The 12,972-nt window shown below is 36.6% G+C and overlaps 1 protein-coding gene across 2 annotated transcripts in view; it reads right to left on the bottom strand.

Moving 5' to 3' along the window:
• The window catches only part of STK4 (serine/threonine kinase 4), an 82,041-nt gene that overhangs the window by 26,425 nt on the left and 42,644 nt on the right, over positions 1–12,972 (bottom strand). For both annotated transcript variants that reach the window (XM_069495603.1, XM_069495604.1), the window contains exon 10: positions 12,507–12,664. In XM_069495603.1, coding sequence (XP_069351704.1) covers positions 12,507–12,664 — 158 coding nt within the window. The remainder of the gene's footprint in view (positions 1–12,506; positions 12,665–12,972) is intronic.

The following is a 12,972-nucleotide window of genomic DNA, read 5'->3' on the forward strand; positions in this document are numbered from 1 at the left end:
GCAGCTAAAGCCAGGGCCCTTCACCCTTCTGATGTAATTTAATGTTCATTCTACTGGTCCTGTGTTATGAGGTACCCCTATTTTCAAGGAAATTCACTTCACACAACATCAAACTTCTAGGCTGGTAATTTTATCATTCCTTTTACACAGCTCCACCATAAGGAAATTCCAGGGGGGAGAGTGTGCACACAAGAAGTGAAAGGGCGGCATCTATTGGCAGAAGTGTGTTGCTGCAATGGAAGTAGTTTGAGAGCTTCAAGACTGAAAATACCAGTAACGTCAACAGTTCATAACAGTGAGTGGAAAAAAAAACATATTGATAGAGGTGCAAGGGGAAGAAAGCAAACAAGCAATGAGAAGTTCTAAAAATGATACCAATGACCACTTTGGTGATAAATTTCAACCAGAAATAGTTTGAATTCCTTTGTTTTAGAGCAGTTTTTAAATCAGTCCCTTTGGGAGCAAGTTTTCTTTGAGAAGGCAGCTGTGGTTTTATAATGGAAGTCAATGGCAAATCACTGGGGAAAAGTTTAGGTAACTGAAATTTACTCCATGAACGATGTTTCAAGAAAGAAAGGGAAAGTGGAGGAGGAAAGGAAGAAGCTGACATTTGCGAAGTGCCTACTGGTTAAGTATCCCTGATCCAAAATGCTTGGGACCAGAAGTGTTGCATTCACATTTCGGATTTTGGAATATGTGCATTATAATTAACTGTTGAGCATCCCTAATCCAAAAATCTAAAATCTGAAATGTTCCAATGAGTACTTGCTTTTGAGTGTCATGTCCATGCTCAAAAGTTTTGGATTTTGGAGCATTTTGGATTTCAGATTTTCGGATTCAGGATGCTCAAACCTGTATTATGTTGCAGGGACTTTATATGCATTTATCCCATTTAATGCTCACACAGACACAAAATATATCCTAAGGTTCTAGTATTACCTGCATTTTACAGTTGAGGAAAATGAAGCTCAGAGAGAAGAAACTGGCTCAAAGCTACTCAGCAAATGGCAAAGTCAGGATTTGAACCCTGAATGCCTGACTCTAGTGATCTTAACTACCCAACATACACTGAAATATCACTTTAGTACACACAGACATGATGTCCATACAAACAGACACAACTGCAACTTCATAAAACCTTCTAAACAAATGTGAAATCTAACATTTTTCAGTCAAAAAATTTAGATGTATAGAACAACCAATACTCTGAGTTGTGTCTTTTTCTCAGTAACAATGCAATAAATTACCATCAAACCTCCTCTTTGAATCATCTCCTCAATAATACTTAATCCCTACATTGTCAGTACAAAATCTCAGTTATATCAGCATCAAACTAAACAGAGAAAAGAGGAAAGGAAAAGAGACATGCTTTCCATTCAAGAAATATTATGGTTCGTGTAAACGTGTTATCAAAGACAAAAGATTCTCAATTGTGTTGTATTTCATCTAAGTAGTGGAGCATCAGGATTTCTATTAAGTAAAAGTGGTCCTGTTTGTTGGGAGAGGGAAATGACATAAGGACATCTTAGATAATGAAAAAGCTTCCACCTCATGCTTTCCTTTCACATGCACTGGGCTACATAAGCAGGTATCACTTTTCAGAGTTCTAATAGAGACTCTTTGGATGGGGGGGTGAGCAAACTGACGCACGATCTTCTCCCCTGCCTTCTCAACATTTCACGTCCCAGGAATATGGATTACTGAACTGTCAAGAGTCTGTGTGAGAAAAAAACGGGTGGTGAAGCAGAGAAGAAAGACTGAAGAAAGTATCTTTGACAGCTCAAAGGACGAAGAGTGAAAAATATACATCTAGGTGAATGAGATCATAATTCAAAGACATGGCTGTGGATCTAGTAATAGGAAAAATAATTTACATTCACCTCAGCTAAAAACTAAAAACTCTGCTTTCTAGAACAACTAATTCACATTTTAAAATATTTTTCAGACTTTGGAAGCTTCTTCATGAACAATAAACAACATTGAGTTTACAGTCATTTCTCTTTCTCTTCTCTGACTTCAAATTATAGCAAAATTAAAAAATAACTGAACCAAATCTGGCCTTGGTTGTAATGAGATTCAAACTCAAGAATTTTCAGGGTGTGATTACAGCAATTAGGAATTCCAGGCCTCCAGGTTGTTTATCTCAACCTGGCAACGTTTTGACACCTGGGGCAGGCTAACAATGTTCGCCAGGAGACTGATCACTCACCCTCCCGCAACACATGACGTTATGACTGAATTAGAGTCTTAGGGGCTAGTTCACAGAAACACACCAGACAGTGGCAAAGAGAAACTTCTGAATAAATCTACTCCCTGCAAAGGTAATAATTATAAAAAGCATCATTCACTATTTATGAACAGGTTTACCAAGCAATTAACTTTAAAACCACTGCAAACAACCTAAATGTGTATCAACCGAAGAATGGCTGAGTAAGCTACAGTACATGCTCAAAATAGAATACTAAGCATCAGGAAGAAAAGAATGAGGACTTTCTCTATATGTTGCTATGGAGTGACTTCTAGGATATACAGTTAAGTGAAAACAATAGTAGAGGAAAGTATGTGTAGTACACTACTGCTATTTCAGAATGGGAGTACAAATACACATGTATTTGTGAGTGTGTGTGCGTGTGTATGTAAATATACATACACATCCCCAAAACATAACAACAAAAAAAGACAGAAAAAAGAGAGAGGGGATTGGGATAGAAGCTAAATCTGAATAACTTTGTTTTGTGGATTTACCTTAGGAACCATATAGTTTATATGAAGCAAAACAATAAAAAAGCAATATCTAAAAACAGAAAACAAAATGAAACAAAAAATCTATCTGCTTCTTTTTTGTGTGTGTGTGTGGCATAACCACTTAGAAATTATCCCAAGTACCTTTTTTTTTTTTTTTTTTGAGACAGGTCTTGCTTTGTCACCTGGGCTAGAGTGTAGAGTGCAGTGGCGTGATCACAGCTCACTGCAACGTCAAACTCCTGGGCTTGAGTGATCCTCCTGCCTCAACCTCCCAAGAAGCTGCGTGCCACCATGCCTGGCTCCTGCCTTAGCCTCCCAAGTAGCTGGGACTACAGGTGCGAGCCACCACACCAGGTCTCGCTCTTGTTCAGGCTGATCTCAAACTCTGGGCCTCAAACAATTCTCCTGCTTCAGCCTCCCAAAGTGCTAGGGCTGCAGGCATTAGCCACTGCACCTGGCTTCCAAGTAGCTTTAACATATAATAACTTGACTGTACATCTCTACTGGGAAATGCCCTAAGGATAAAGAGAACTGCAACACAAATCTTAAACTGTTTTCAGTCATAATTGTTGGTGGAAGGACAGGTATTGTGATTCTGAGGCTGACATTTACGGTGGAATATAGAGCAAATGAGTAATTATATTAGTATTGCTGGGAAGTTAAGATATTTGGCATGGGGGAAAGATTACAGATGTAGGATCAAAGTGGTTAAGTGAAAAACTGGCAGTGTTCAATCTGTACTAGAAATAGCATAAGAACTCATGAGCTTGCAATAAACATATGTCCTAGTTTTATCCATTCAAAAGGCCTAGAAAAAAATGACCTAACTGCAATGATCACACATTATACCCAGACTGTGATCTCTAAATACCATTTCCCACTAAAAGGAACCAGAGTTCCTTCAAAAAATGGCTATTTCCAGATTTGGAGTAGGGAATAGACAAGATGAGCCTGGAACATTTCATCATACTAGAAAGCAAGGAAGCTCTCAAAAAACCACTGGGAAGTAAGTAAATCATGCCTCAATAAACCAGATTTTTAAAAAACTACTGGGTTTTATAAAGATGGAACAATTTGAACATAAGGAAAATTGAAAGGATTGAAACACATCTAATATTTTTAAATCCATGAATTCATAATGATTTAAAAAAATCACTGGTTATCTTCCGAGAATGCTAGAGACCAACTCATTATTTTGAAAATAAATAAAAAGAAAAAATTAAGTACATATTCTGTCTTCTCTCTACTCTCTACCTGAGAGTAGCTGCATAAATAATGAAATGCTGCTTCATGGAAGTATTTCTGTTAGTAAATAGAGAAGGAATGATCAAATGTCACCATTTGTAACCTCTAATGAAATGGCATGTAGGCAATGACCTTCAGTAGCTTTTAACAATAGAAAAAGAGAGATGGCCATGTACCCAAACATTATGAACCTCCCGATGGAAGTACATACCTAGGAAATATCCTTGCCAGAAAAAAAAAAAAAAATCGAACCTGAGTCTGATCAAGCTTCTAGATCAGCATTTCTCAGAGTAGCCTGTGGACCCCTGGGAGATCCCTGATACCCTCTAAGGGGACGTGTAAGATCAAACTATTTTCATATTAATCCTAAGACATTATTTGACTTTTCTACTGTGTTGACATTTGCACTGAGGGTACAAAAGCAGTATTAGGTACAACTGCTAGCCTTAGTATGAATCAAAAAGTGGCACCAAATAGCGTTAGTAGCTAATACGTTCCTCACCACCACAGACTACAGTTTAAAAAAAATCCAGTTCCCTTAAGAATGTCCATGATGAAGTAGTAAAATGTATTAATTTTATTAAAGTTCACTTCTTTTTAACAGTATCTATGATGAAATGAAAAGTCTGCACAAAGCACTTCTGTTATAACTGAAATACAACAGTCATCTTGAGGCAAAGCACCTGTGCAACTGAGCTATGAGCACAACCAGCTGCTTTTTTTGTGGAACACCATTTTTACTTGAAAGAATGACAAATTGTGGTTATTCAGGTCTGGGTAGGTAGCAAACATTTTCTCAAAAATGAAAAAAGTGAGCCTGTCACTTAAAGGAAAACAACTGATTGTGTTTTTTGCCAATGATAAAATTCAAACTCTCAAACGAAAATCAGAATTTTGGAAAACTTGAATGCACTGCTGTGAACTTCACAGCTTCCCTACATTTAGACACTTTTCTGATGAGATATGGTCATAATTTCAAGGAATGTTACTGTTTTTAATACTGTATAATGAAATGTTCTAACATTTAGAAGATCTATGTAACTCAGTGGACCAATGTTTTTCAAATGACCAATGGGCGTTACAAAATCATGTGTGAGTAAAAGTTCCATTCAAAATACAAAACAGGCCGGGCGCGGTGGCTCACGCCTGTAATCCTAGCACTCTGGGAGGCCGAGGTGGGCAGATCGTTTGAGCTCAGGAGTTCGAGACCAGCCTGAGCAAGAGCGAGACCCCATCTCTACTAAAAAATAGAAAGAAATTATATGGACAGCTAAAAATATATATAGAAAAAATTAGCCGGGCATGGGGGTGCATGCCTATAGTCCCAGCTACTCGGGAGGCTGAGACAGGAGGATTGCTTGAGCTCAGGAGTTTGAGGTTGCTGTGAGCTAGGCTAACGCCACGGCACTCACTCTAGCCTGGGCAACAGAGTGAGACTCTGTCTCAAACAAAAAAAAAAAAAAATACAAAACAGACCAATGAACTTTAATATGCAGAGTGAGAAAAGTTCATTAATGTAGTGTCAGATTCTACATTGCCACTTACCTTTAATAAATCACAACTTTTTGAGTTTTGGTACAGAGTCAAAGGAGAGTATCCACAATTATCTGAAAAAGCTATTAAAATACTTCTCTCTTTTCCAACTATACATCTTTGCTAGGCCAGACTTTCTTGATAAACTTCCACCAAAATAATATATTACAACAGACTGAATGGAAAGCAGGTATGATAATCTGTCTTCTACTAAGCCATACAGATTTTTTAAAATGTAAACAATGCCATTCTTCTCATTTGTTTTTGTTTTGGGAAACATGGTCATTTATCATAAAAAATATTTATATTAACATATAATTAGTTTATTAAGTGAATTAATAAATTCTTTAAAATTTTTCTGTTTTAGCTTCTAATTCAGTAAATACCAGTAGATATAACCCACATAAACAAAAGCTCTTTGGGGTCCTCAATAATGTTTATAAGTATGAAGGGGTCTCGCGAAACACTGGTCTAGATCAAACTACCAATTTACCAGACATTCAGGGAACATATTAAACAGCATCACTTAGATGTAATTAGCATGTCCAGAATGTGGGAAACTATATGGGATAACAATTGGGTTTCAACAGTACCACAAAGTATGGGGGCTGCAGGGCTGCAGGAAGGAGGGGCTATAAATTAAAGGCAACTAAGAGATATATCGACCAACTGCAAGGTATGAATCTAATTCAAACAAACTATAAAAAAATATTTATATATGAGGAAAACTAAACAGTGACAAGGTATTTTATGGCATTAAAGAAATTATTCTTTATTTTTAAAGGTATGACAAAGGTATTACAATTATATTTTTATAGGGGTCTTTAATCTTTTATGGATACCTATAAAATATTTAGAACGAAATATGCCTAGAATTTGCTTCAAGACAATAAAGAGGTAGGGACAACAAAGAGTGGAGGTGAAGAATTAAATAAAACAAGAACAGTTATGAGTTGATGACTGTTGTAGCTGAGTGATGGGAACTTCATTAGATTTTATCTTACCAATGGAGGACGGTATATTTAACCATATGTACTAATTTTTTAAACTCATTTTGAAACAAATGAACAGTAAATTCAAAGAATGTTCTGAGAATATTCCTTTTGTCTCTATGAAACAGCAGATAAAGTTTCAAGTTGTAGATACCTGGGTTCCCAAAAAACACCAAGATGCATCCTTGAGATTATTAACTTAAGCATAAGCAAAGAAAGCATCTCTGCTACCATACCAATCATAATTTTAAATTATAAATAAGGTAGTAACAATTCTCACCTCCCAGCAAATATCTGATTTCTAAAGCGTATAGCCAAAAGCAAAGAGTGTAACCTAACAAGAAATGTATAATTGACTGTCTTCTGACAATTCAGTAAAGCTTCTTTATAAACACCCAAAGAAATCTCAATTTACAATCAGATTTGGAGCCCTGATCTGGGAATGAATAATTAAGACAGTTTCAGAAATCATACGTTATTGTTGGCCTCCTGGGAAAAGCTAAGGGCTAAAATTTATTCTTCTCTGCCACAAAAATCCATCTGAATGGCTTATAATTATCCAGGGAATCCAAACGATCAATCTTGTTCAGGTTCTGTTACTTTCATCAAATTAATCTTGAATTAACAGTTTGGTGGTTTTCTATCCTGATGGACCCATTATCACATAGAGGGATATTAGCTCTCTGTGCTGCATTAGGATTCTATTTTTAATTTCTCTCATAACCCAAGGAAAAATCTAGAATAGTACTAAATATTTCCAGGAAAAAAAGGGTTTACTAGGCACTAATTTACTTCACCTGAAGGTCTCTCCTTCAGTCCCTTCACCCGCTTTCCTGCGACACCCACACTCTTGTCTTCCCAGCCATAGCACAGGCGTGGGGTTCCCACAGACATGCTTTATGTTTCAAAATACACTTCAAATGAGACTCTTGATGCCTTCCCTGGGGTTCTTGCTGAGGTTCTTGCTCTCTTTTCTGGGCTCCTACGGCACTTTTTTATACATAGAATTTACCAGAATAGCTTAGAGAGAGGCTACATAGTATACATGGGTAAGAGGATGCACTCGGCAGCCAAACTGTTTTGGTTCAAATTCCTGCCATGCCACTCACTGTCTGTGTAACTGTAGTCAAGTACCCCCGTAAGCCTGTTTTCTTTTTTCTTTAATTTACAAATAAAAATTGTATATGCGTATCATGTACAACATGATGTTTTGAAATATCGTAGTCCCTCCTTATCTGCAGGGGATAAATTCCCAGTGGACAATAAGATATTAATAGAACAATTATATAATAACAACATACTGTTTACAATTTCATGGATAAAATATTCATTATTACCATAGATCTTAGTAACCTCAGCATATGACTTTTTCTTTCCATATTAAGTCTACAACTTTCATCTTTTCACTTACAGGAAGCACTTTATGGCTTCTCCCTGGCATGCCCGAATTGCGAGCATCACTACTCTTGCACCCTGGGGCCATTATTAAGTGAAATAAGGGTGACTTGAACACAAGCACTGCAATACTGCAACAGCCAATCTGACGACTGAGTTGGCTGCCAAGTAATTAACAAGCAGGCAAAGTGTACAGCAGGGATACGCTGGACAAAGGGATGGTTCACATCCAGGGCAGGACAAAGCTGGACGACTGTATGATTTAATTACGCTATTGAGAATGGCGCACGATTTAAAACTTATGAATTGTGTATTTCTGGAATTTTCCATTTAGTATTTTTGGACTGCAGTGGACTTCAGGTAACTGAAACCTTGGAAAAGGAAACCGTGGACAAGAGGAAACTACTTACCGTATATACACACTGTGGAATAGCTCAATCAAGCTAATTAACGTGATTTACTGCACGTACTTATATTTTTTTTGTGGCAAGAACACTTAAAATATACTCTCTTACCAATTTTTAAAATATGATATATTGTTAATAACTAGTCATCATATTGTGCAATAGATCTCTTGAATTTATTTCTCCTATTAAGCCTCAGTTTTTTACCCATAAAACGGTAATAGTAACATTACCTACTTCATAGGATGATTGTGAAGATTGAGCTAACATATATAATGCCTGGCACATAGCAAATTCTCAATAAATCTAAGCTATCACTACCACAACATATCAAAATCACTGGATTATTTTCTCCTACATTATGAACTCTCTCAGGGTAGTGACAGTATTTGAGTTTAATTCAATTAGTTGAATTAAATATTGAATTAATTCAGAGACTATGTCTGAGTTTAATTGAAAATAGCGTGCTAACTTTAAGCCAGGCAACTGCTAGGTGTTAGGAATACACAGACGAGTAAAATAAAGTCCAGGCTGTCGCGGATCCTACAGTCTTGCCTATTCACACATAGTACACACAGAGGACTTCAAAAAACATAGATTGAATTAATATGAGGGGGCCACCTACTAGCAAATCTTTTTATAGAGTAAGTCATAAGAAATCTGAAAACAACTTCATTTGAATAAATAGGAAACTTACTTCAAAAACTTAAGGATTCCAAGATCCAATACTCAACAATACTTGCGAAGGTAATAATTTACTGAAAAGTACTGTTGGTTCCTCTCGATCTGGAGAAGCCCTAGCTAACTCAATTTAGACTAAAACCATGAAACATCTAAACAGAAAGTTTAAAAACATACCTTGCTCTATTTTTTTAAGTTAAGCAAGTAATATGTTAATACAGTAATACACTCTCTCTGTAAAAACAGCTAAAACTAAAGTTCTCTCCAGAGGCAATGACTCTTATCAAGTTATTTTATGTCCTGTCTTTTTTATCTGTGCAGCTGCATGTGTGCATGTATATACAGAAATAGGTAGCATGGCTTTAATATACTCTCATATACACACACGTATGTTTCTCAATTCTATTCTATAACATTGATCTATATTCTATTCTTATGCCTATATCACAATACTTTCATTATTGTGGTTTTGTGGTACTTTTTTTTTTTGAGACAGAGTCTGGCTTTGTTGCCCGGGCTAGAGTGAGCGCCGTGGCATCAGCCTAGCTCACAGCAACCTCAAACTCCTGGGCTCAAGCAATCCTTCTGCCTCTGCCTCCCAAGTAGCTGGGACTACAGGCATGCGCCACCATGCCCAACTAATTTTTTCTATGTATATTTTTAGTTGGCCAGATAATTTCTTTCTATTTTTAGTAGAGACGGGGTCTTGCTCTTGCTCAGGCTGGTCTCAAACTCCTGGCCTTGAGTGATCCACCTGCCTCGGCCTCCCAGAGTGCCAGGATTACAGGCGTGAGCCACCGCGCCCGGCCTGTGGTACATTTTGATATCTGGAAGTGTAAGTCCAACTTTGCTGTTCTTGTTCAAAAATATCTTGAATATTTTTATGCATTTATATGTCCATATGGGAAACAAATATGGTATTATTTTGAAACATCTATCTAGGTTTTCAAATTTAATGCCACAAAATTATAAATCATAATCTTTGATCATTCTATTAATAACATTCTTCTATCTCTAATAATGCTCTCTCTCCCCTGTCCCCTACTATAGTTTATTGGTATCATCTTCCTTTTTAACTTGATCAAATCTGCCAAATGTCAGGTACTTTCAAAGAATCTGCTTTTGGTTTTACAGAGCAACTTTTTTGCTTGTTTTCCATTTCATTAAATTCTGCCTTTATCTTTATACTATTTTTTAAGCTTATTTACACCCTTTCTTGTATCCTAAAAGTATCCTAAAAAGAAAATACATTTAAGGGTATAAATCCTCCCCTGAATACCATTTTTTGCTGCATCCCATAGGTTCTGAATTACAGGGATCTGAATTTTGTAGGGTTCTTATAATTCATTTCTAAATAGTTTATAATTTCTATTTTGATTTTATCTTTAAAGAAAGAACTATTTAAAGATATATTTTTGCATTTCCAAATGGGATAAGGTAGCTTCAGCTACTTTTTACTGTTAATTTCTAATTTTATTGTATTATAGTCAGTGAATGTGGCCTATGATTTCTGAGTGGAGATTTCTTTCTGTGTACTTTAAAACATGGTCAAATTTTATCAATACTCCAAATATGTTTTGTTTTGTATTTTTTTTTTTTTTTTTTTTTGAGACAGTCTTACTCTGTTGCCCGGGCTAGAGTGAGTGCCGTGGCGTCAGCCTAGCTCACAGCAACCTCAAAGTCCTGGGCTCAAGAGATCCTCCTGCCTCAGCCTCCCGAGTAGCTGGGACTACAGGCATGCACCACTATGCCCGGCTAATTTTTTCTATATATATTTTTAGCTGTCCATATAATTTCTTTCTATTTTTAGTAGAGATGGGGTCTCGCTCTTGCTCAGGCTGGTCTCGAACTCCTGAGCTCAAACGATCCGCCCACCTCGGCCTCCCAGAGTGCTAGGATTACAGGCGTGAGCCACCGCGCCCGGCCCAAATATGTTTTTAAAGTTTCACATATATTTGAAAGGTTTTTCTATTTTCTGTTTTATCAACCTTGTTAATAGTGTCAGTTTTTGTCTAACTTAAATGTCAATTTTTGAGAGGATATTTAAGTCTTCTCGATTAACTTCTTAAAACTATAGTTTTCTCATTACTCCTTCTTGCTACACATTCTTGGTGCCATCCAAGACATACTGTTTCTTCACTGTTCAGTAACACACCAACCAAGTCCCTTGCCACAGGACCTTTGCATGTGCTATTCCTGCTGCCTAAAAAGCTCTTCCTCTGGATATTCACACAGTTCACATCCTCATCTTCTTACCAAAGAGGACTTCCTGAACTACTCTATTTTTAAACACTACACACACATTCTCTCTCTCTCTCTCTTTGGCTTTATATTTTCCACAATATTTACCACCATCTAACACATTAAATATTTTACTTATTTTCCTTCTTCTAGAATGAATCTTCCATGAAGGACAGGTTTCTGGCTGTTCTGTTCACTACCATATTCCTAGAATCGTGTCCAATACATAAACACACACACACACACAGAGGCACTCAATAAATATCTAAATAAACATACAGATGATAAAAACAAATGAAGCTGATTCTAACATGGGTTCAATGACTAACCAATTCAGTAACCTCGGGTGAGTTATTCTGGTCCTCGAAAGATCTCTCTTTAGATATCTAAGACCTCAACTATCATTAGTTGCATAAACTATGACATTCCTGCCATTTTACAAAAGTAGAAATTAGGTTATGGAAGAATGACATCATTTCCTCTAGACCAGTCAACAGTGGAAAGCCAGGACTAGAAAGGCCGCCTGAAGTTCAAATCCAATGCTCAACTAAGCTCTTTTAGAAAAAAGAACAGAATTATGACAGCTGAATATCAAACTTCAGAATTTAAGGATATAAAAATAAAAAATTCCTAAAGAGAAAAATCCTTTCTAGAAATATTCAAAACAGGCATACAGACTCCTTAGCTTTCTTCCCAAATTTTTTAGTGCCTCTACTCATTAAATCCTTGTAAACATTAATAAGAGTCTGTGGTTGAAAGAGAATGTTCCACAGCAGAGAAAGGAAAAACACACCCAGTGTTTCATTAGAAACTTTGGAATAATTTATATTTATCCTCTGAAAAAATTCAGAATAATCCTCTCAGAGAGCCTAAAATTAGGAGAATGGTTAGCAAAACAACAAGGATACTATAAAACAGTAAAAACCGTCTTCCAATCTAATTCTTAAATATAAAGTCAAAATCTCAAATAAACTATTAAAGACAGTTACATCTTCATTTGATGGAGTACTGCTTTCTTAATTTCCAACTGAACAAAAAAGAAAAAAAAAAGATGGCAAGTGAACAAAAGATTTTTAAGACAAAAAAAGATGTCACTAATTAGGGACCCAAGAACTGCCCAAACATCAGGAGCCGCTGATGGGGACAATTATAGGAGATTCAAACTGCACAAAAAAATGCTCAAGCACTTTCAGTGAAATGACAGAATTGGATGTGCAATATCGCAAATAACTTCCCCCGAAGATACAACCATTTATTTCCAACTACTTACAAACTCATAGTCTCCATCCTGTGGTACTTTCCAATCTGCAGAATTTTTCAGTGGGCCAGGCACACTCTTGCCAAAGCTGCTGATCTGGTTTTCCTTTTCTTTTTGTTCAAAATATTCCAGAAAAGAGGGTTTTGCAGGCTGCATGGTCTCATCCCTTCCTGAAAACCAAGAAAAATAAAAAGTGAAAAGGAATACTCTTACATTTTAGATAAGTTTAATAAATAGATCTATCTCCAGATGGGCTACAGTCTCTAGATCAATGGGTCTTTCTATTAGATAAAAGACTCCTCCTTCAAGAATCTATGAAACTACAAAAAAAGGCACAAATGCTCACTCAAAATATTTCTCATAGAATTTCAAGAGGATGCAAGGCCCCCCCAAAATACACGCAAAAATTTCTCTGAGGTCCCTTTCTCTAGACGGAAAGAGTTGGGTGGTGCAATGATTCTGAGTAAGCTGCTCATAA

Source organism: Eulemur rufifrons, chromosome 20, assembly GCF_041146395.1.
Source record: "Eulemur rufifrons isolate Redbay chromosome 20, OSU_ERuf_1, whole genome shotgun sequence".
NCBI lineage: Eukaryota > Metazoa > Chordata > Mammalia > Primates > Lemuridae > Eulemur > Eulemur rufifrons.